Source organism: Neodiprion lecontei, chromosome 2, assembly GCF_021901455.1.
Source record: "Neodiprion lecontei isolate iyNeoLeco1 chromosome 2, iyNeoLeco1.1, whole genome shotgun sequence".
Taxonomy (NCBI): Eukaryota; Metazoa; Arthropoda; class Insecta; order Hymenoptera; family Diprionidae; genus Neodiprion; species Neodiprion lecontei.
The window spans coordinates 23,942,924-23,968,757 of NC_060261.1; the positions used below are offsets into that span (position 1 = coordinate 23,942,924).

Below are 25,834 nucleotides of genomic sequence, written 5' to 3' on the forward strand. Positions count from 1 at the left end.
GCTGCCGGCTGCGGCGAGTTTCTCCCCCCACCACGGCGCCCGACGGTCTGCCGCGCACTTTTTGCCTCAACAAGCTAAGTTGTTCACTTGATTTTCGATATGAAATCAGTTAGAAGCTTGAAAAACATTGTTTGGCATATCAAGTACTGATATTAAAGAAGACAATAGCGTTCGTAAAATGTCGAAATCGTAATTTGTTAATTAACAAAGTCACTTCGACTTTGAAGTGTTCTAGTTAACAAACAAACTGTCCGATTACCATGAGTCTTGTTTCAAAAGTTGCGTCTTCTTTTGCTCTAACTGTTCCACTTTCCCGAATTCGATTCCGACAATAATTGACGAACTTATTAGCATTTGTTGCTAAGGTCAAATTTGAGTCATTTTTCGGAAAATTCCCTAGTTCATAATAATTGCAATAGGATGGTAAAACTTGTTGGACACGTTAGGGGGAGGTCCCAGGTATCTGTAAAAAAAATCGGCAGCAACTCAGAAGGCCTCATTTTGGCTCACGTTAACAATTACGATAACGCAACTCTCGAATCGGGCTTAATTAACAATGATATTCGGAAAAAACTATCGAGCGCACAGCGATCGGGCTGCGCATGCTTTTTCATGAAGGTTTGATGTACTCTTTCTGACCCTCCAGAGAAAGATTGTTCGATTTCAATTGTTTGCAAAATACGTGTGAAAAAAGTACTTTTTTCGATAAAAAAATCATCGAAAATCGTTAATTTGGCGATGAAAAAATTTTTTTTAATTTTTTTAAACAACGTATCCGTGTGTAAAATTTGATTTTGAACAAGTTTGCTTCTATACATTTTTCTCGTAGGGTCGATACTTTACGAGTAATAGAGGAAAAATGGTCTAAAAAAGGAGAAAATCCCGAAATTGGAATATTTAAACGTCTCTAAATAATTGTGCGGAAAAGCTTGAGATGGCGCAACTTCAGAATATGTTTCTATATGTAAAAGGAACCCATTCCACAAAAAATTGGCTTCCCACCAATCACAACCACCCTTTTTCCTAATTCTACTGGACTATTGAGACTTCGGATAAACTCAATCAAAATGAATATCATTCGCTATCAACAGATAACATAATAATAATAATTACTGCCGGCACCCGCCATATCCGATAGGGTATGAACCCAGAAGTCTTTTTGGCTTATCCAGGGCAAGAGAGGAGATGGATCAGTAAGCATCATTATGCGACCGCGTTTTTTACCTTACGGGTTGCATTTCTCACATCTAGGGGGCAAACCTTAGAAATAGTTGTACTCTCTCACACGGCCAAATTAGTGTGTAAAAAAACAACACGAAGATTAAATTTTTCTTTGTTACTGGGGTTACGATTGCAAACTGAACATGAGATTCCGTATGACGAAATAAATTATGGATGTCAAGTTATTTTTAAACATTTCTTAATACCAAAGCGACTTATCGGAATAGTAATAGTAATTTTTGTCCAAAGATAATACAAAATTGCATGCAAGATTTCGGGTAGTAGAAAACTAGAACAATGAAAAATCTTTTCCAGTCTGTTGGCAGTTTTCAGCCGAGCAGTAGTACCTATACAATTTTTGCTTACCTGTACGTAATAAGTCCCCAGTTTTCCATCGCACCGGCCGAGAAATCGGGTAAAGCCACCATGTCCATTTTCGGCAGTGGGAAATCAATTGCGAAGTAATTTTCGAAGTATTTTAATATTTGCGGCGCGATTTTCAGACTGTAATCGGCCTGATCAAGGGCCTCGCTACGAACCCAAACGCCGACCTTGCCGTCATCCGATCTTTGGGTCGCGAAATCTGACACAACAAATGCCACTAGATACGTGGACATGGGCACAGATCGTTCATACCGATCCCATTCATACGAGGGTAAGCCGACTCTGTAGAATAATTGAAAAAAAGGCTTGTCTTATGTTGGATTCGGCTATGATTATCAGCATTTGTGATAGAATCAGTTGACGGGCCGTAGGTTTCTTTATTCAAAGTTCTCATTCAATTTTCACCGAGAACGTCACATAATCTGGGATTTACGAAAGTACGGTGACTAGTAGAAACTTAATATCTGGCGGAGAGTTGCCAGTTGCCAGTTACGAATATCAAAATACATATCTTCATACAATTTTTGAAAATTTTTATTGGAAAATGCTAATAATCATGAATACGAAAACAAGTTCAAGTTTACACATATGACTCGGTCTAATTTATAAAAAAATTTTATATAACGCGAGCATGTTAGCAAGCCTGCGAACGCGCATGCGCGGAGTACTGAAAAGACGACTTTCAAGTTCTAGGGGTTAAAAGTGGTCTTTCATGTACTGCGCGCATGCGCAGTCGCGAACAAATCTGATAATACGCGACCCTAACCTCAATTTCGTTGTTTGTGAAAAAGCGCGTAACATATTCTTTTTACGCAAAGAACCGTGTGCAAGAAGGAGGCAACGGTCTTTTCGCCTCACGTATTTGCAATATTCATCTTTGGCTCACCTATGACTCCTATGAGTTTGCCTCCATGTCACACAATATACTGTAATAGTTCAGAACTGTTTCTCCTGACCATTTCATGCTGTGTAGTTTGATATTTACATACTCCAATATTCGTATCTCGATTACTCACATTGGCGTAGTGTCAACGGTACCATTCATATTGGAGATAGAAGTCATGTTCTTGGGACGAGCAATGTGAATTTCAAACTCTGCCTTTAGCGCGGGCTCATCGAAGCAAGGGAATGCACGTCGAGCATCCGTAGGCTGGAACTGTGTAGTGGCGATCCACCTAAAGTTTTCCAATAATTAAATTTTATTCACCATTTGTGTAGCTACTGCAGTATTAAAAAAAATCGTAGCATTCAGCAATCGGGGTTCACACAATGAAGACACTAAAAAAAATAAATTTCCTGTATCGACAAAATATGTCAGTCAAATATGGCGACAGAAATGTTTTGTCGATTCCAATAAATGTGTATTCACTCAAGAACTGAAATTATTGCTCTGATCCCTTTTTTTTTTGTTGAATCCAATAATATGACATTGGATTTTTTCGTCACATTAGATTGCCGTATTTAGTAAATTGAACAAATCCTTCTCGAGAAGGTAACAGCTTTTAACCTCATTTCGATTCGCGTCAAACCACTTTGCAGAAAAATATATTGCACGTAACGTTATTCGAGACTGGCGTATTCTACACGACGTTCTTCTATGCTGTAAGACGTTCGAGATATGAGAAGTACTACATGACCTTAACCACAATATTTTAGGAAAAGCATAAAATCTATTTCAACAGAGGTATGTCTTTGTCGAACGGCTAAATGCATTCATACTTCAATTTCAAATAGAGAGAAGAAAATGCGTGGTCAAATGTACTTGAAATAAGAAATTCATGTGAAAATGAAACGTTTTCAAATATTATCCAGGCACGCTCACCTGGTTTGATTTCCAACGGTGTAGGAACTCCGATAGAATCCTTGGAGATAGTCGTTGAGGTACCCGACATACTTGATATACACTGTGTATTGTTTGCCAGCTTTCAGCATGCCTGCTGTGTGTATGACGTGGAATTGCCTCAGCGTGTCGTTAGTTTGCTTGTCAATTCCAACGTCCTCCATTCTATTTCGTATCGTTCCATTATTGTCGGGTGGGTGCATCTGCACCGTCGTTGCTGCCTCGTCGATCTTCATGTCAACGGCGTGAAGTGTGATATTCCTCGTGTCCTCGGTCACGTTGACAACGATTTTCACCTACGGTTCGTTAAAGCGCTAAATGAATTATCCATGGCCGTGAACTTGGGACGAGTAACTAGCTGACGCAGTGAATCAAAATTACCAATTTTCAGGGGACGGGGTTGAAATACCGAATTTAAAAAGTTTCGAAAGTCCAGATTCCGAATTTTTTGGTGGCGAAATTTATAGTAAAGAAACCAAACGCTGACGCAACATCAAAATTCGGAATGGTCCGAAACCCGTCGCTTAAAGTTCCCAAAGTGCAAATTTCCAAAAGGCAAAATGGCGAAACGGCAACTTTGACAAGTCAAAGTTCCGAAAGGGTGGAAGTAAGAAAATTAAAAAATTTGAAACACCAAAATTTTGAGCGATAGAAGATTTTCAGTTCTCTGAATTTCTAGCTCTGTGAAATTTCAACGCTTCAATCTTTCTTTTTTTTTTTGGATTTTCAATATTTTTACGTTCGGAATCCTGGTCATTTTGATTATCGATTTTGACACCCACTCATTGATTAAACTCGAAGCTGCATGAGTATATTTTATTTTTCCGAATTTTGCTTTATCGGAACTTTGCTCTGCGTGACTTGTATTTTCGGAATCTTTGAGCCGTCGGGGGTTTCCGATCATTCGAAACTTTATTATTTCGTATTTTATTTACTCCAAGTTTCACCGCCAAATAAATCATATAAAAAAGAAATCTGGAACCTTCGGAACTTTTTAAATTCGGAATTTCAACCAACTCATATTCGGAATTTCGAAAGATCGTTGTGTCTGAAGAGTCAAAAGTCGAATTAATCTAATTTTCGAAATTTTCTAGGGCAAATCGTCTCGAAAGGACCAGTACGATTACTTGCAAAAATCCAATATAGTCACAAATCGATTTATTTATCAATCGAGTTTTATTTCCCCACCGATGGCTCAATTCATCCTTCTAATACCTCATATCCTTCGATGATCCATATCTCATCGTCAACAACACTCATGCGAGTAGTTATGATCAGTTGCCTTGATTTTCGAAAAAAAAACAATGCAGGAATTTGAAATTAACTCGATGGGAAATTTTTCCAATTCCTCACATTTATTCGACGAGCAATGGTTTATCGAAGTACACTCGTACGAGAGTGTCATCTTACGCACTAATAACAGTGCGTAAAATCGAATCTTATGCACAGTGTTGCTAAAAACACTAGTGAAAAAATAGTTTACCATTTCCCAACGCACGCGTCATTCATTGAAAAATGGCGTGTTTTGTTCATTTTCAGCAGACGGTCAAAATCGCCTATTCTACGTTTTAGTTGTGAAAACGATTGCTTTCTCACCTCTCCATTGAAGGTGAAATTTCCCTCCCAAATGAAGGGAGTTAGTTCCAATCGGTAGAAAACTGGGACGACGGATCTCGGCAGCCTGACGTCGAGCTTCGTCGACACAGAATTTGCTCCCAGGAATCCTCTGCCAGCGAAGAGTCCAGAGTCGCTTGCGTCGTGTTGCCGCCCTAAAGCGCCATCCGCACACGGTGCAAAATGGTAGACCAAGAGGGCCGTGATTACGAGGGACAGGAGGAATAACGTCCCAAGCAAGAAGGCGCCGCAACGGGAAATCGTGCAGCCGCGTTTACGTCCGAATGTCGTCGTGTGGGCATCCATCATTGCCAGTACCTCGCGAGACTGTGTCATATCATGCGCCTACCTGTCATTTGACAAGGAAGAAGTTTGATTCGTATATTATACAACAATACAAATTAAGGTTATGCAGTACTCGTACGTTTACCGACCTGGCAAACTCAACCTTTTTCATCCTATATTAAATAAACAAGCCAAGAAACGTTTGGCTATGCGCCCAGCTGATCGTGAGAGCATTTTTCATTTACGAAATTATCGTGATTTCTACTTCTCGTCTAGCGAGCTTAATATTGAATGAAAACAGTCTCACGATGGCTCATATTGCTTCTAATTTTTTCTGGAATTGCGCAGTGTCTCAGCTATGCACTTTGTGACTTCTGAAACGCGGTAAATATGGTAATAGTAACTTGTGTGGAAAAACCACACATTTGTTGGACGATCCTCGGGATATGAGTAACTTTCCTGGATTCTACTAGAAATTTGAATTCTTTTCGCTCGTTTGTTTACTTAATATAGGAAGAAAAAGGGTGAGTGCTCGGTCGGTAAGGCTAGGTTGATTTTTTTTCGCTGTTTGGGAATTTGATTAAAATACAATACGGTTAATTTCACATTCTGGAATGTTCAATCCAATGGCTTGAATTTTTATGAGACATTGTGTTTCCTTGTGGCCAGCGTGTTACAGCCAGAACGTGTGACCATAAAGGGTTACTGCTCGTTTTTATGGCAAGAAATTTTTGAAATTGGTTTTCAATAAAATTAATAATGTGCTATTAGAAATTTTCTCAATTTTAAGGTATTATACTGTAGTTCTAAACATGCTGCGCATTTTTGGTGTATGTTTTTGAAGTGTGCATTTCAACACGAACAATTTCAGTTTCCAAATTAATAGGATTCAATCTGGCGTTCAGAAGTTATATATAATTGAAAATATTCTTTGCAGTAAAAATTGATGAAATGCAAAACTTTGTACCTCAGAAACTGTACGAGATAGAAATTTAAAACAATATGTAGTTTAATGTTTGTCTGTTGATGGAATAAAAAATCAGTCGAAATCAAAAAGTGACGTTTGTCTAGTTGATATGGACTTCCGCACGTATAATATGTATACTGCTGTTTTTATTTGTTTATTTGAGATCGATTTATCGTCCTGATAAAACTTCTTAATGCAATATATGTGGTACTCGTTGTTGATCAACCTCAATAACCTACGTAATTACAATTTTTCAACTTTGACAATGAGACAAAGTGAGATTCATAATATCCTTATTGCGTTCCATTTCATATCACATGAGGTGTGGAGTCATGTGATGTTAAAATATATACTAATTAATCTTTACGTTCTAATCACTTTTTTACGATCCACCATTTCAAATCTATTTGTCCGATTAACTTGAAAAAAAATTTCGGATATTCTCAAACATTCTAAAATCAATACCTGTAGTTTAAATACCTTGTGAGAAATATTAAAAGATCGACAGAAATTCCCGAAAAAATTTAGATACAAAAAAAAGGAAATTGTGTCAAAAAAAAAAATTGTGTTTTCTTAATTCTTCATATTTTTGGCTAGAAATTTAGCTAGGTATTCTCAAATAGTAAAACTTGAGGACAGGATCTGTCAGAGACCCTACTATAGGTACTCCGAAGGTTAAGATCGACAAAACATCAGCTGCGCAGAAATATATCCGCTGCTTCAATGACAAAGGGTAATTGTTAGCAACTAGTTGGTCAGGACAAATTTTCTTTTCTTGTGATTCGAACGAATATTGCTGCCAACGTTACCGATAGACCCAATACATAGTTAGCTATATATAGAGAAGGTTCAAATTATTCGGAGGCAAAATTTCATCCATGCGAATAAATGAAATGAAATCCAAAACTAAGATACCCGCGAATTGATATTTATAGCTGCATTCATTTATTATCAAAGTGGACCGAGTGTATTGGCCGAGAGGTTGCATTCACAATCAGTATTATTATGAAAGAATATTTACATTGATATATTTTTCATACCAGCCGCTTGTTCTCAACTTGGAATTTTTTCCAAATCTAATATTTGCAATTTTATGCGAATCGAGGGCTACATACACCGACATTTTAATATTTCACCGAAAAATAATGAAACGATTGTTATTTGACTGAGATCAATATTTGTTGAAGCAAGGTATACCATGACCGAAGTATCTTTGCACAGGTGAGATCGAGTGGAAGAAAGTAAAGACCTGGAAGAAATTCTGAGCCCCTCCACAAACACGCAGGCATATGGAAAATTGGCAAGTTATTGTCACTTTCATTACAAGGATTCGAAAGTGACACGGAAATTCATCACGCGTCTCAACACTCGCTCTAGGATTTGTTATAGCAATTATTGGTATTTAAACAATTTATGACCTGTAACTTCTGGCGCCTGACTAAATCGTACCGTATAATTTATAAAATCGATTCTAACCTGAGCCGATTATTAACGATGCGCAAAAATCATTATACAAGGCGTGGCCTTTTGGAAAGTTCGCAAGGAAAAGTACCACTACAATATACGTATATTAACAGGTAAGCCGTAGGCGCCTCGGCGTTCTAGAGAGATTTAAACCGTTTATTATTCACAGAGTAAAGCGTCTGCTTAATCAGCATTCAACTCTTCGCCTAGATATTAGTAAAATTCTGAACAACATTAAGCACCTTTCACCCGTTGCGCGTGCCCTGCAGCGTCCGAAGAATAACTATTAGCGATACTCGGAATCACCAAAACACAGCCAACGCGGTTTCACTGCAGTACTTAGACTGGGAGTTTCTTGACCTTGTGCTCGCGATGCGAGTAAACAAACGTGTCCTGTCCTCTGGCTTTGATATAAGGTACACGTGCCATCTGTGCAGGAGATTAAAGGTGACCCTCAATTATTATAGTCACGTGAGAGAAACAGAATACTATTCAATATAGGATTGACGCTTAAGCATTCGCCGTGATCCATTCGCAATTCTCTTCTCATCCCAGGCGTATATTGCGTCGATACAATGAGGGTTTATCGGGCACGGAATGGATGGACATCAACGACTGAATCGAACAGGTCTTACCAACTAGTTTGCCAACGCCATAGAAAAGAGAAATCTAAACATCGACGCACTGCGCTTCGAAATTCTTAATTTCTCTCTTGCCTTCTGTTTTCAATCTGGGTAACTGTTACATGTTCGATGCGAAAATTTGCACATAACACTGGCAACAAAAAATCACTTTCTGTATGCAACATAAAAAGTTTCAACTGATTATGTTGGGAACAAGGTTTAGTATGATAGAATTGATATTAGAATATTTAGATGCGAATGATTTTATTGTAATATGATTCTTTTAATCTTTTCAAATTACACTTTTTATAAACATATACGAGGTTATATGAATATAGTGTTGAATGTTTTATCGACCTTATTTTGGAAAAATTCTTAGTTCCTCCGAGGAGGGCCCCTCTAGGGCCGCAACGTCAATTTCTGAATTTCTTTCATTTCGACCGTATAATAGTGTTACAGTATTAATATAAATATGACCGTCTGCGAGGGAGAGGTTTTCCTCTCTTTTCTCGTGTTCGTGCTAAACCCGGATGATCCGATAAATGTACTACCATAGTTTTAAATAAATACTTCTTGAACTAAAACGACAAGTATGAGCGCTCATTCATAACCATCTCCTACATTTACTAAATAACAAAACTCCCGAAATAAAAAAAGGTAAATAAAAACTACAAACATTCAATTTTACTGGTAGTAGCTGTAGCGCAAAAACTAGATCTGATCGAATAAAAATAAATATCGTTTTATAACGAGGTTAAGGTAAGTGTACCAATTATCGACACGCTTAGACAGAATTATTGACCCTGTCATTTTCCAAAATTATAAATTGACGGTTCAAATTGTGAATTTATCGATGACTAAAACAAATTGCTAGAGGGTCAGACGCTACAAATTTATTTTTTTGTAATTTTAGAACTAAGGATCAAACAGATACAACCTAAAAACGTGAATAATTTGGACAGGGTCAATAACTGGTACTCTTACTTTAGACAGGTATTTATAAATTGGTTAGCACCTTCCTTATTACGAAATATTGTTTACCAGTGATAATAGCGTGGCTGCGTTGCACTTTGGGTACTTATACAAGTTGACTGAAGTTCTGCGGTTGTTCGTTCAGGCTGTGCGCAATAGCTGCGCCTATGGAAGGCTGGTCGGTTGCAATTTCAACGCGCCACCGAACGAGACACTGACATTAAAAAGTACGCAGTAGCCACCTTACTGTACGGCTACTCGACATCGGCACCAGAACAGGAAGGTCTACTCTCGACCGGCGTCACGACACTACTGCAACGAGCGAAGTGACGAGCCTTGGGTTTCATAGTTATCGGACCCGTATATGCCATACGATCATCGTTCGGCGATCGTGTTGCGCACCAATAGTGATGTAGAAAGGATATACGGGGAAGGTTGCCACTGTTCCTCGAGCTTCCGGTGCTAGGAAACAAGTACGAAACTTATGGGGAAAACTCGTCCGAAACCCGGCTGCGGTTGCACAGCTCCTGGAAACATCGAATCCGGTCGGGCTTCTTGGCGAAGGACAAAATTGATCGCACGAGTCGTTAATTCCTTACTTTGGAAAAGCATTTTGCACTCCCTGTACATTTATAGGGTGGTTTCCCTTTTTAACTTTTCCGAATTTTAACTCGGCCACCTCGCAGATTGGTTTCAAATGAACGAATAAAAATTTCCTTCAAAGCACAGATCTCTATCTCGACTCTAAACCCTTGCGGAAGGGTTGTGAAGTTTGCCAGTGAAAAAATACACACTTTCTTACTATATGAGGTTGAGGTTAGTAACGTTATTGTAACGATGCTTGTTTACGGAAAATTGTTACTTCACACTTTCAGGATTGTCTGAAATTTACTCAACTATTATAAACAAAACATATTCGTATTTTGAAAAGCCAACTCATTGAAGGTCGTTCTAAAATTGAACAACAATGAAGTTTTCCTTGATGTTTCGTTGCAGTAACGTTACTAACTTCAGTATCGTTTTACTGTATGTTTCAGTGTATATTTCGCCCCAGGATCAATTGTTTGCAAAAAATCTGTTACCGTGAGAAGTCAGTGAGCCTTAATTTTAACATTCCATATAAACATCAGCATCGTCTATACAGCATTCTATGTCAGCTGTACCCAATTAGAATATGAATTTTTTTGTGAGTTTGATATCAGTAGATAATGTACATAAAATCCTCCATTGCCGATGCTGCTATTTTTAACAAGCAGTAGTATCAATGCTGATTTACTTCTTACACTTATAGATCTTTTGAAAATAGTTACAGACTGGAAGTAGAATAAGAATGTGGATATTATAAATCGCAAACTTTTGCTACCTGTGCTTTTGAGGAAATCTCTATTTACTCGCTTGGGACGAAATCGGGGGCGTCTCGGTCAAAGTACATATCTTCCCGATCAAAAGTTCTCACGGACACAAGTCCCAAAAATCAGTATTTTCCAAGATACAGGCTTCGGAAAAAAGGTGTCCAGATTTTTGGATATTTATGGATTTCGTGATTTTCATGAATTATAAACCTTCAAGGGGACATGAAATCAAAGAAATCACTCAAAAAACTTGCGGAGTTTCTGCGAATCCGCTGTGCAGTTTTTAAGTGACATATTTGATTTCAAGTCCCCCCTGAAGCTTTGTAATTCGTAAAAATTGCGTAATCCGTATTTATCAAAAAATCCATACACCCCCCTTCCTAAGCCTATATCTTGGAAACTACTGATTTTTGGGACTTGTGTCCACGAGAACTTTTGATCACGAGGATCTTTACTGTAATATATTGGAAATCCAGTCAATTTTCAAAAAAGATTCTGCGGGGTCCTTTCAAAAAAATTCCATCATAAGATCCACCTTACCGTAGTACACATCACTTCTAACTATGCGCGAAAAGTCGTCAGCTGACCAGTCAAAATAGCACACAAAGACTCGGTTGAACAACAGCTGTCCAGTGGTTCAGTGGACCGTTCCGCGTCTTTACGGAGGGCGTTGGCCTTGGCATACGTAACCAGTTCAGGCCATGAGTAAAGGTCTTTCGAAGTTACCGTTGGTCCTTGCACACTCGCGCTCCTCAGACGAAACCAATGAAAGCTTGTCGAATCGGGTCGCCAACAGGCGGACCGTAGGGATTTACAGGTGCCTGCGGACGATGTTACGCAATCGGAATTTGCAGTTATTTTTAACCCTTTTCGTACTCCGCCTGTCAGAATATTCATGCCATGAATAACGTGGAAATACTGTGACGCATTGACCTTGACGATTAGTGTTTGTTAATAAAATTATAACCAATTCACATACCGAAGAAGAAAAGTGCGTCAATTATCGTTCGACGAGTCATATTTCATGAATAACAGAACAGATTATAGTCATATGACGCGTCGCAGCTGCTCAAATCTATACACGGTGATGCATCAACTGTTCCTTGAGGACCGATGGAACTCAGAGGTCTTCCGCTTGCTCGATGCCTTTAGGGAGGTTGGTTAGCCAAAAATTGATGTTTCTTATATCGATTTTATTGGTCGAAAATTGAGTACTTATCAAATGTTTATATTCGTAAGCTACAAAGATCTGTCTAAAAATACGAAAATAGAAGTTTAGATATCAGTATTTACTTTTGAATCGCTCCATAGTTTCTCCTTGGTTTTGATTTCACTCTACAATTGCTTATGTTATTTAGAAGAATATTCTTACAGTCACTCAAATAGGTTTCCTTTTTTCCTGGTATTTAATTCAACATAATTACTATTTGTCGATCATAATAATTATCGGTGAAATATTGAAAAATTAAATATTTAACGATGTCTGAAATGAAGTGAAAAAGGTGACCTAAGTTTTAGAAATCATCTTCTGTATAAAATGAACCGTCGTCGAGTAAGATCGAACCCACCAAGGGGAGGACGGGGCATGACGGGGACATTAAGCTTTGAGCATAAATAAAACACATTATTTTTACAATTTAAGTATTACAGCAATTAGATATGTGATCTTTGGCAATTAGTCCTACAATTGGGATTCACGTTTATATCAATTTTCAATAGTAACATTATAAAAATTAAGAAATAGAAAACAGAGCATATGCACCGTCTTGCCTCACTAGTGGGACAAAATGGGGGAATCCATGAACTTTCGTTATTAGTCTGGTTTGCACATTTCACATACCTACGTGCGTTGTATCCGAAGACGAGAGGCGTTAAATTATAGTACAAATCTACAGTATCCCTGTATTTTTGGTCTACGAATATGGGATTGGGCAATATGGGATACCGTTTAAAACTAGAACTATATTATATTGATACAAACATTTTTTGTTATTGTGATTTTTTGAAGACTAGTCATTTTGACTGGTTTTCGTAGAAATAGCATTGATTTAATTTCGGTAGTTCTAGTGTTGAACAGTATTACCCCGTCATGCTCCAGTAGTCAATTGAAAATAAATAAAAAAAAATTGTGACGAAAATGTAAGCGGTAATTGAGGAATCATGCTCTCACTTGTTGGTGCACTGATTTCTGCCGACATTAACACCTGCATTTAAATTATTGTGTTAAAATATTATATCGACGTGACATAAACTATTTCGATGGAAAAATTATAACAGAAACGACGAATTAACGTTTTTTATGCTGAACGACTAAAGAGTGTCCTTCATCTATAATGCGCGACCCGGGCAATCAGCGGCGGCCGGTGGAAGACACTAATTGTAAACGTCACTTACACTCTCGTGATTGATGCATTGTATCACGTGTTCCCTCCGCCCTCGTATACTTAACTATTAACTATTTTGAAGCGATTTGAAATAGGACGTCGATATCTAAGCTTTCGTTTGACATTTCGGTATTTTCTGTCTTTGCGTGTTTCTGAAAGAAATCTTCGAAGCTTGCAAGTATAATAATTCGATAAATACCCAATGCGTGACTGTCTCGTAATGCCGTTATTAAAAAGCATCGATTCTTGGCCAATCAACCTCTTTAACCGATGAAGTATAAAACAACCGAGATTTCTATGTAGGTACGTGGGTAATACGTTTTTCTAGCCGAAGCTACTTCAATACTTCATTACCGCTGAGTCTGAAACCTTAAAGAAACACGAACAGCGAAACTTTGAATATTTTAGATTTTCACGAAATTAGAATGATTTGTATAATTTCTTAAATCAAGTATTTTCCGGTCTGTTTGCATTGATTGCACTCCGTATACTTTTACATGCTGGTTTAAATACCGTGGAAAATTGGTGTTTGTCAATAAGCTTCTTGCGTCAGACGAAGATTTAACATAAGTCTTTATTTATCTCGGTAACATGGTGAACAAAATTTGTGTTAACTTACTTTGTCCAATTTTTAATTCTATGATTACCAATCGTATATTATGCTATCTATTTGTGACAGGTAGTTGAAATAAAAAACCAATAATAATAATAAATACTCAAAAATTATTGACGTGAAAACTATCTCTGAAATCATATTTTTGCAGATCACACGATGTTTCTCTTTGAAAATTTTGTGTGAACATTATCAATCATAGATAGACGAAACTTCGTGGTTAATTTTGCAAATGTCGGTCTCTACATTTCCAAATAATTGTGGAATTATATCTCTTATAACGTTTTACGAGGCAAAAGTGTGACGCCAGAAGCTTTTAGAAGAATACCATTTTTTGGAAGTTGTTTAAACTTATACATTTACGAAGATGCTGAATACAATCAGTTCAAACAGACAGGATAATACTTATGCTATATAACTCTGTTGTTGTTTCCAATTTCATGTTGATCGAAAAAGAATTACAAAAAATAATCGATTATTTTTTCCCGATTAATCAAATATAATCGATTATTTTTAAAACTTGATTAATCGATCGATTCGATTATCTTTCCTTACAATCGATTTTTGTTTTTTACTCCTATGAGCGACGCAATACAATATCAATTTATATGATTAAAGTATCAATTATTATCATCGTCTTACTTACCGAGTACCTCTGCGATATAATAAGTGAAAGATAAATGAAACTATAAATTATAAAAAAAACTTTTCCGCCATTAGGACTAAATACTGAAAATCACGAAATTTTGGTTTCATATGCACCGTTTCAAAAAACTTGGAAACAATCGACTAATCGATTAATATTTACCGATTCAATCGACTCCTGTTTGATTATTTTTTTGGACTCGATTAATCGGTGCATCGATTATTTTTAGCTCAGTGGCCATTGCTAAGTTGAACGCTCATAGTTAGTTGTAAGCGTGCAGAATGCAGGTACAGTAGAACCTCGTTTATCCGAGGTAATATGGGGAGAGCATACCTCGGATGAGTGAAATCTCGGATAACACAGAAAACATATACAATCCAAGCCATTACGATGTTCTACCCTTGATTCCAGAATCGGAACTGTCGCGTTTATAGCTTGCAATGTTAAAAATTGCAAGAAACTTTTACAAGTTTATGCGTGTTCAAACAAAGATGCGACGAAAAACATTTCATATACGTAAGGCATAGCGGATTATTCCGTTTTATTCAAGGATGAGATGGGTGTCTCGGATAGTACGGAACCTCGGTTAATCGAAGGTCGGATATAAGCGAGGTTTTACTGCAGTAACTTGTGACTTTCCACGCGCTGCTGCGTCACATTCTCGCGTTGTAGCAATACCGGTAAAGCTGCGCTTGTACTGCTTTCGCGCAAACTGGAGTACGATACGTGTCTGTAAAATAAGCGATCACCTTCTCGACGACGAGTTTCTACGATGCTGTTTCACTCGACCGAGTTCTGGCAGGAGTATCAACCCTTTAATTCACGTTAGAACTACTTTTTTCTCAACAACTGCCGAGTTTTTTGGTTCCACATGGTCCGTGAAATATTAATAAGTCTATGAAAAATATGAAATTTATTTATTTATTTAGTGTAAAAATAGCATATACGTAAGCGAATGGTCGAAAATAGTACTTTTCTTAAATAAAATGCATTTTCTGCTAATCTACCATGAAAATCCATAAGCCAATTTCTGCACAAACTTAATACACATGAAAAAATTTTCTCGTTTTTGCTGTCCCCCATATTGGATCCGCCATGTTGAATTTTTTAATTTCAAGTTCAAATTCTTAATCGGTGACCCCAAAAACCGTGTAGCAAAAAGTTTCTCAAAACTTGATAACTTTTTAAATTTACGGCCGCCATATTGGATCTACCGTTTTGTATTTTCAAATTTTGAATTCAGACACGTAATCAGCGACCCCCAGAGCCTATTTAAGCTAAATTTCAAGCCAATCGCACATAAGGAAAAATGTATGCATGGAATGGTTAATCATTAATCAGTTTAATGAATTTAATGTAAATTGTGATTCTTGACCTGAGGTTGATGACAGAAGGGTAATTCTTGGATATGCAGGTCAAAAATGAAACAAAGTGAAATTTGTTTACGTTTCGGCCCGAGCTCGGGCCCCCCTCAGAACGAGATATTTATTATCATAATGAATTCAAGTGATACATTAAATCTTGATTGAGTCCATAAACCGAATATGAGGTCAAACAAAAAAAGTAGAAAAAAATCAGGTATAATCGTGATATTTGCTCAATTTCCAGGATACGGATCAGAATTCCAAATGGTCGAAATTCGCATTACATATTATGTTGAATCTTGTCAGTCAGAAGGGATAAAATTTCACACATTTTATTTTCACGATGTATAAGAGAAAATGATCTATACCAAAAGTTAGGCTTTCACGGATAAAAGGCCTGATTGGAAATACCATGTAAATGTAGCAACGAGATTCTAGTCATGTCAACCTGAAAATATAATTGGTCTTACTTGAACAGTTTAGTTATTTTAACCGGTGCGTTCGGTTAAGGCGTATAGCACGAATTACCAGACAACTGGTTGCAACCACCTCCTTTGCACACTGCGCACTCTATCCTAACTGCATATCCCGGAAACCTCTTTTTCTTTTCCGCTTCGCTGTATCTCCGGTCATCACACATTTCCAGCCTTTGCAAAGTCCTAAAATTGCTGGCATTTTCCGCAATATTTCTTACAGTAATACGAAAAGCTAATATTTCAATGCTACATTTCACTAGTTGACCAGAACAACAAGTACTAAACTGGTGACAATGATTGCAATCCGCGAGTAGTAAAAATAAGAGTAGTAGAAAGAGGTATTCATCTTATTATAAATGATCCTAAAGAAATAGGAATAAGGAATTAGCGACTTAAAACTTTGTCCCTCAAAATACTGGAAAAGTTCCAATGCCAGACAGGAATTTAGAGTGGACGTGATACATCTTGGACTGACTGCATCAAAACATAATGAAAGTTGAGAACTTGTATTAGAAATATTGCCAGTGAGCGTCGCTGAGCTTCGAAAATGCAACGCTTGCAACTCGAAGGGTGCTTTTTGAATTTACGTCCACCATATTTCATCTGCCATTTCGTATTTTCGAATTTCGAGTTCAGATTCGTAGTCCCCGATCCCAAAAGCCTACGCATGCAAAGTTTCAAGTGAATCGCATGTAAGGAAAAATGTATGCATGAAAAGGTCAAATAAGAATAAACATCATGCAAAGAATTTATCGATCAGATAATAACAGAGATCAACAGAGTAGATAAAAAAGGTTAACATAACGTCAGCGGTGATATCTGGGGACCAGGTAGTCTTAAGTCCTAGTGTGTAAAATGTATCATTTCACTTCTGCGCATATGCCAGCGTACCGTTTTGTCGCACTGTTCGGAAAAATGGCACTTTACGCACGCTCCAGTGGCTTTGAAATGGAACTTCCGTAGCAGGTGTTGAAAATATTGTATGTCTCTTTACAGAACACTGCAACTCAACGGTAGAAAATTTTATACAATTTTAAGGTGCGTGAAATAACACGCATTATGGTGATTGTTTACAATACGATAATTTATGCATAAGAATATTCTGTTTGAGTTTGAAGTCAATTTTTATTCAGCTTCACAAGATATGATATATATATGGTAATTCCAAAATAAATGCGACATTGGTAAAGAAATTTTAAAAAACCAATAGTACTAATAAAAAACAGTGGTATATGTGCATCGCAAATGTAAAACATAATAATGTTTAAAATCAAGTACAACACTAATCCAGCTATAATTCTATTTGTGTTAGTAAGATAATTTTGCAAAAAAAATAAAATTTATCCAAGATGTCAGTAATATTTTCGTTAATAGGATATAATTTTTATGGAAAAACCCTAATTACCTATTGGAAAATATACGATGCGTCCGCGAAATGAGAATATTTTATTCCTTTTTGACCTACAATTTTTCGAGTAGTAATTGTACCAATATTTACAGTTCATTTTAATCGTGAAAGTTGCCACAAATCAGTCATGTTATGGATTCTCGAGGCAAACTTTTTTTATGAGTGGGATTCGATTTCCGCAGTCGTCTTTTAATTTTTGTCGTCTAAAAATTCTTTCACGCTTATTTTTATTCAACATGTATATTTCCTGACTGGCTACTATGAATATCTGAAACGACTCACCAAGCTGTTAATAAAAAAGACTCCGTCATGAAAACAGAAATCTAAAATCTGGAAGCTGAGGAGTCACGTTAAAAATGAATCAATCAATAAAAAATCTATGAAGTTGGATCACCCATCAACTTTTATTACGTCAGTCTTTCCGAATTATTCGTTACTTAATGAAAACGACACAAGTACTAAATATCATTAAAAGTACTAAAAAAAAATCCGTTAAAAATATTAAATACTTCGAAACGTAAAAGACGATATACTTATGATGTGCATAAGACTTTGCATAACAATTACGAGTGAAGTTGTCAAGAATCACAATTTCCGAACATATGCTTTATAACAAACGAATTAAATTGAATTGCTGTATCGAGCAGAGAAAAATGTTGATACAACGATAGAAAGAAAAAATTATTACAGCGGTAATAATAATTTTCTTAGTATAGTAGAACGAGTGTTTGAATTCCCCAAGGCCGTTAGTTGTACCAGCAGAATTCTTTCTGATGAAACAAATTTGTCTCGCTACGATTGCAAACTTTTTTGCATTCTCTACGTGACATTTCTCTTGCTGGTCCAGCAAATCTTTTTCTTTCCAACCAGGAATGATTGCGAGACATCTAACGATTACTGTAATTTATTTTAATACTTTCCTCTCGAAGTCAAAACGCAGCATTTGTTATCCCTTTACTATAGTAACTTTTTACCGGAGAAAATCTTTTTGGTGTTTCGTGTATTTTTATGGAACTGAATTGTTCTAACGGGCATTTCTAGGGAATTTGACAAGGTTTTGAATTTTTGTAAGGGCTTGCTCTAATTGTTCTAAGAGATTTCTATGGAAGATCGGTCACATTTTTCATGACATAAAGGGATTATAAAACTTGTAAATTGTACAAAAATTTCCAACGCGTCAGAATGAGGTGATAAGTTTTTACAGAATTCTTGCACGTTTTATAACATTTTGTATAAAAGATATGTTTTTATTGAATGTTTGTTTTATAGAAATAAGGTAGAAAGTTTAGTGATGAAATTTTATTCACCCTTTAATCAGCAGTGGATTTAGAGTAAAAACGACATTTTATCATTTTTTGTGCACCTATTTAATTGAGCTCTTTGCAATGCATTACATATAGTAACAAACATATTTGTTCAACTGACCGGAACGTTGAACAATACAAAGTCGATATGGAGACTTATTGCAAAACCACGGACACACTGATATACGAAATAATGATGAAATTGTGATTTCACTGTGAAACTACTGTGTAACGAAGGGTCAATACTCGGACCTCGATTCTGAAACTCGTTCGGGACGGAGGTTTCCAAAATCGAGGTCGGAAGACGCCTCCTTTTATCCTGCGATCCACGCACTGCATTCCGTTTGCTGCATTGAACGCGAAATCGACGAGAGAGAAAGAAATAGAAAAGTAGAGAGTAAGAGGAAAAGAGATGCAAAAGCAAACTGCACCTACGCGTGTCTTTCACAAAGTCGATACAGTCGAGCGACGGGTTATTTGCTTGCACAAGCGTATCTACCGGGTGTTTCCAAGTGAACACCGCAGTGCGTCAGGTTGCCTACTACTGACAATGAGTGAAACAAATATCGGTAAGACAGACCTACCGAGTCGTAATCACCGTATTCAAGTCGAGTCATATGATTACTTTAACGTGACTCCGGAACGCGATCATTAAACGCTTCAACATACTCAACAACCAAACAACTACTTGGCCAAATACACACAACTTGGCAATGCGGAAAATTCCAGCTCACTCGCAAGGACTTTGAGGAATTATCCTAGTGTAACGGGTCGAAAAATAGCTGATTTTGATAATTTTTTTTCGCACGGTTAACAAACGCTAATCAGTCTGATTTTTTAATGTCAAATGAACGCACTTGTGAAGAATGGAAAATAAATATCTACACGTTTGTCTTTTTAATATTTTGTTCAACGGTTTTTTCGAAACCTGGTTTTTCAAAATGGTAAATACTCTAAAGTAAGAGTTCTTAAACTTTCAGTATCAAATTAGGACACGACATTCATCACGCCATTCTTTATATTGTTACAAAACCTTATTTTTTGGAAATCTTCGTACCTCTTTTTAACGATCGACTGTCGAAAAAATGAGCTAAGAAAATATCCTAAATTCGATACTTTTTTCAAGCCGCCGCCATTTTGTCAATGTTGATAAAAAAAAAACTTCCATAGCAAGATCGCGGCTTTCATACGGATTAATAATGTTTTTACAAATTCTGTTTCAGATAACATCAACGGCCACCACCGTGTCCACCATGCGACTCCGTTTTTTTCGAAGTCATTTTCAAAATTATAAAATAAATGTAAAAAAAAATTAAAAGAAAACGGTTAAAAATTCATTTCCCGTTATTCACGAGTGCTTTGATTTGACATAAAGTAATCGGACTGATTAGCGTATTTTAACCGTCGAAAAAAAAAAAATCGCGAAAATCAGCTATTTTTCAACCCGTGACATTAGAATGACCCCTTTGGTAAGCAATCCAACAAACTGCGGCGTTCACTTGAAAACACCCGGTATACCGTTGCGCGATATTTGGCACGCTGACCCAAAATTTGTAGTGGACGACCTCGTCCTTTTGAATAAGTAAATTGTTTCAGTGTACCCGTTGCCGGCGCGCTTAGAATTCAGGTGTTGATCAATGTTACGGTGGATTATGCAAACTCGGCTCATGCATTTATGCCCAACGCGGCGTGGCTTGTATCGAATTAAATGTGCCTTGACTACCAATTCGACTACCTTCGCAGCCTTCGTGGAATCGTTACGTCTTCGATTGTTGTTATCGATGCAAGTGGTCGGCTGCAGAACCCCATATAGAGAATTTTTTCGGTATCTCCTTCCTCGAAATGTATCGGTATGGGAACCTTCTGTCGATACCAATACCGACGTATCGAAATTTCGGTAAATACCGAAGTGCCGAAATTTCCGATAATCTAAATACTATTTAGATTATTGGTATTTATTACAGTTCAATACAGATTTTTCTTAGTCTTTTTCCGACGATATTTGCAGATTAAAATCTACCGAAACTTTGGTGCTTCGGTACTTACGGAAATTACGATATTTCGGCTAACCGAAACTACCGAATACGAAACCCGTACCGAAAATCGGTATCTAATTTCCAATACCGCGCACTCCTAGTCACCATCATGAAGAGGAATATTTATGAGAGGACGTTGTCCTGATGAAAATCATTTCTACGATATTCTACAAAAACACGGAAAATAGAAAATCGGAGAAAGTTGGTGGTTTTTTTTTGTGAGAAAGCATTGCGTTTTTGTAAATGTTTCTTCAGAAACGATGTACTGTTACGATGAATTCCAATCATTTGTAATACCATGAAATAAAAAAAAAAAATCACATACTCGGAAAATTGTGATATAACGTTGCGAATATTCGAAAAAATCTATGAACTGCAATGAAGAATTACGATGAATTGATAGTTTTTTATGACATAAATTGAGAAAAATAAAATAAAACATTGAGGGGAATAAAATAAAAATGAAATTCGGTAAAGAATTGTATGCAATCTTACGAAAATGTACATAGTTTATTGAATTGAAAACGGTTATAGCATATAATTGTAAAGAATTGCGATTTCTGACAAGTTTTGAGGTAATCCATAATTGGAAAACAAAGTAGTGATTTTTCATATAATTTAGCAGAAAAATCATAACTTACTAAGACTGATTTTCTATAAGACTATATATATCTACAAGGTAGTATGAAATACTGTTCTTGAACCATCGCTAAATGTCGCACCTCTCTGACAAAAAAAAAAATTTCTGAAGACAGGTAAAGTAACCAAGCAGATAGAGCGTTCGATTTCCAAGACTCTTCTCATCATTCAAGTACGATCTCACAAAATATCAATATTAATGATTATTTAGAAAAAAATAGCTGTTTGTCGAAACCAGGAATTCTACGATGTTTTAAGAAAATTATGTCAATTTAAACGATCGATGTACAAAAAACGATCGCCACAAAGTTAGCCATTGCCAAGCTGCGTTCATTTGACATTAAAAAATTCTATAAAAAGTTTCGAAAAATTCTATTAGAATACTACAATCACGTTCCGAATCCGCTACAGAATCGTAGCAACAACGTAACCTCATGTTTTACCTTAAAAATTACATATCTCTTTGTTCCATTCGGTGCCCTGATGTTTTTGTATTCAACATTTAGAATTCTCATGAATTATACAATGTGATCATTGTTTTTAGCGATATCGACAGTTATTCTGTTCAAATTTAGAAACCTTATGAAATACACAATGTGAGCTTTGTTTTTAGCGATAGCCACGTTTCAGAAATATTTATGTTCATTATTCAATGTAAGTCTGTCGTGACTAGTTTTTCCACTGCAGCGTCGGTCAAAATCAGAATTTCAATAACTTTCCTGTCTGTTGTTGAGTCGGCAACTCATTTTTATTCTTAAGTTTCGCATATGGAAAGATACTGTTGATACTTTCAATATATTCGAATGCTCCATTGTCATTGATTTCGTGATAATACTGCCTCAAGTTATGGTCAATAGCATGGCTTCATTGTGGCGTAGTATTCAAGTAATACTGTACATCTTGTTCAAATGCATGTACGTATTACACTGGTTTCAGTTCATTCCGTTATGCATATTATACAGTTATCCGCATACCACCTGGAGTTTCAATATACTCGAAAAATGCCAAACAGATTTCTGCCACGTGAACCGATGACTAATCCACGAATTAATATTTCTTTGTTGTATAAGCTTCTTGAAAATAAGTGTATTTGTATAAAGAAAATCTGTGATTGGAATGACTAAAAATTTTATTGAACGCACCGTAAAGTGATTGAACATTAGAGTTATTAAACCGCATAAAACGCATTCTTCGAATCATGTCATTTATAATTCTATCGAATCAAAATTTTGTCGGACTTACTCAAGGTTGAATGGGTAAAATCCGAAAACTGATTGTCGTACACTCATAAAAGAGTTTATCCGCTGTCAACAAATTTATACTTGGATATGGCTAACTATATGTTTCATTATTATTATCAAACCTAAGTTGAGCCAAGTAATGATCGATAAACATTTGTTGACAGTTAACAGATGATATTTGGCTCAATTAAAATTTCATATTTAAATATACGTTTGTTAACGGTTTTTGTTTACTTGTAGTCAATACTAATTTCGATTACACGGAACTTGGTATTATTATGCTTTCTTCGTTTGCAGTAGGTCTGATGACAAATTTATCTTTCGTCTCCGTATCTGAACTCCTAGCCGACTACTCGGTCTTGTAACTCGGTAGCGAGAACATTTACCGCCTAGTGGCCGTTTAAAATACTAGTATACCGATGTTTACCACGAATACATTCTCTACTTGTTTCAAAACATGGGGTGTTTCTTTTACCTCGTGAACAATCTATTGCACCTGATTCAACCAGTTACGCCAAACAAGTTAGATCAACAAAGTATGCCGTTCAATCGATGTACAGTTTTTGTTGGCTCGATTCATGTACTTATTTTATTTGAAGTACCTAATCGTTTCTGTCAACGAACACGCGACTTAGAGGAACAATACATAAACTTCAAATGAACAGATATTCAGTTGACTCAATTTCGGAAACAGGTTGAAAGATTCACTCGAATCAATAATTCCCTCAATCGTGACAAGAAAGGCTTTTGTAGAATCAAGGCTTGACTAAATCATTTTGACAAACTAACTAAATCAAAATTGTTGAAGTGAAATCATCGTATTTGTAACAAACAAGGGACACTAGATTGAAGCAAATAGACTCCAATGCAATCTGTTTTGTTGGTTCAAGAATTTCTTTCCCTCCGTGTAATATCAGAAATACAACCAATAAAACTGTACAAAGATAAACTTTGCACACCTACCTCTGCTGGCCTCATCAGCATTATGTTATTCCTCGCCTAAGAATATTATTGCTAGTATTTCTCTTCGTATGAAAAGAAAACAATATGTGGAAGGAACATCGAAGAGGTATGCCAAAAGCATTATTATCCTTGTACGAGATTTTCAGGTCACATATGCATTTTGCTCGGTTACTGCAACTCTCTAACCAGTTATACCAGTCTTGAAGTGTCGAGAAGTTTTTCCACCTCCGTCTAAGAGCGAATGTCGTTTATTTTTAGTAAATTTAGTAAGCAGCACCACTGTAATTGTCGTGATAACATTCTCGCAGAACTTGCGAAGAGCAGCCATCTCATGTGGTTGTATATGGAGACGAGTCCGTTAAATATTTATAACCGTTAACCTTAACGGTTTGTTACTCTGCAGACCAGGTTTAGATGCTTCCAAATTTATCTTCACACTACGCGCTAAGAGTTGGGGGAGAGTATATATTATGGTTAGTTGACGCGTTGATTCAATTTTGGCAAGTCAGCCTTGAACTTCAAGAATAATCCAATATTTATTAGGCTTGACACGAGTGAGTTGAATTGCTTTCACGTCTTTCAGAATTGCCTATCTCATCTTAAGTCCGGGTTGGACAATAGTAGGATACTTTTTTGCACACAAGTATTACTAAATTCAAGCCTTGTGCATGATACCCTTCATGGCTCTGATCAGGATTAAAATTTTTACGGACTTACATTTCATTTGTGCGAAATATTGAAAATCAGTCCTAAAGAATTAAATCGTCGTGAAAAGACCGTCGCATTATTCTACGTAACATTAAATGAGGAATCTGATATGCTGGCAGGAAACCGCAATGACAACTTTATAATTATAGCTTGCAGAAACCATAGAGAGTCCGCCAGTGAAGTCATCGTTGCGTCATACTTCCTATCAGTATGGTTACTGTTGCCTATATTTTCTATCTTCAATAACTTATATACGAGTATAAGCTCCAATGTACTTCGATTGTGAATGATCCGTTTTTCTGTTTCAAACTTTTCAGGGACATTATTATGTTTAGTCAACTTTAATAACAAGACAGTATTCTGTGGTTTTTGGGGTCGCTGATGATGAATCTGAAATCGTATTCAAAAATTCAAGATGGCATATTTAGTCTGGTCGACATAAATTTCAAATTTGATCGAATACCGTCAAAAACTCTATGCGTGGGTTTTTGGGGTCGGTTATTGGATTCGCCAGACTGAATTTTCAAAATCTGATTTCAGGATCGTAATCAGCGACCCCAAAAACTTTTAATTTATGTAAAACAAGTATATGTGTTGGAGGGTGACTTTCTCTGAAATGAATTATTCCGTCAATTTTCCCGATTTCTTTCGATCAATTTGTTTCTAACAATGATACTTTATATTACATCGCAATAATTACTCTCGTGTATTGAAAACCTATTAGTATACACAAATCACAAATAACAAAAACCGCGAAGAAATATGTTGAAAAATTCTCTAAATTCACAAAAAATCGATATTAGGGTTAAAGGAATGCTCAAGTCAGGAGCGATGGAGAAGGTTAGCCGTCAGTTGGCAAACCAACTGAATATCTGTCGAACATTGTGAAATGAGCCAGTGAGCGATACTGCAACATTATAACAAGGTATCGATTTCCAAGGGTTGGGGTTCTTTTTCTAGGCACCGTTACGATTGACGAAGGCATTAGTTTTAACGAGTTTGTTAACCGAGAAAATGAAAGAAGTAATTAATGCTGAAGGGTCGAATAAAATCACAACCCTAGGTAAGAATTTCAACTCACTCGGTTCTGATGATACAGCTGCCGCGGTACCGCTAGTCTGATTGGCACAATTCGCCGCAATGATTTCTTGCAGGAATGAGATGGTTCCTTCAATCAAAATCACTGCGGTTTATTATGTCTAAAATCTTCTGTGAATTCTGAAGAAATCATAACGATAACTAGAGTTCAGAATTATTTGAAAACTTTTAAAACGTGGTCTTACCATTTTATCCTGTAGTCAAGGTTTTTTTTATGAGCACCTCAAGGATT

The 25,834-nt window shown here is 36.6% G+C and overlaps 1 protein-coding gene across 5 annotated transcripts in view; it reads right to left on the minus strand.

Moving 5' to 3' along the window:
* Positions 1–25,834, minus strand: part of LOC107224283 (aminopeptidase N) — a 59,638-nt gene that overhangs the window by 23,170 nt on the left and 10,634 nt on the right. For 3 of the 5 annotated variants that reach the window (XM_015664280.2, XM_046730629.1, XM_046730630.1), the window contains exons 2-5: positions 5,042–5,408; positions 3,428–3,741; positions 2,622–2,780; positions 1,588–1,887 (exon numbers count right to left, since the gene is read on the minus strand). In XM_015664280.2, the coding sequence (XP_015519766.2) occupies positions 1,588–1,887; positions 2,622–2,780; positions 3,428–3,741; positions 5,042–5,395 (1,127 nt within the window). In that variant the 5' untranslated portion in view covers positions 5,396–5,408. Of the gene's footprint in view, positions 1–1,587; positions 1,888–2,621; positions 2,781–3,427; positions 3,742–5,041; positions 5,409–8,017; positions 8,130–9,439; positions 9,696–25,834 lie in introns of those variants that run through there. The other 2 variants (XM_015664278.2, XM_015664279.2) reach the window with 2 other exon arrangements.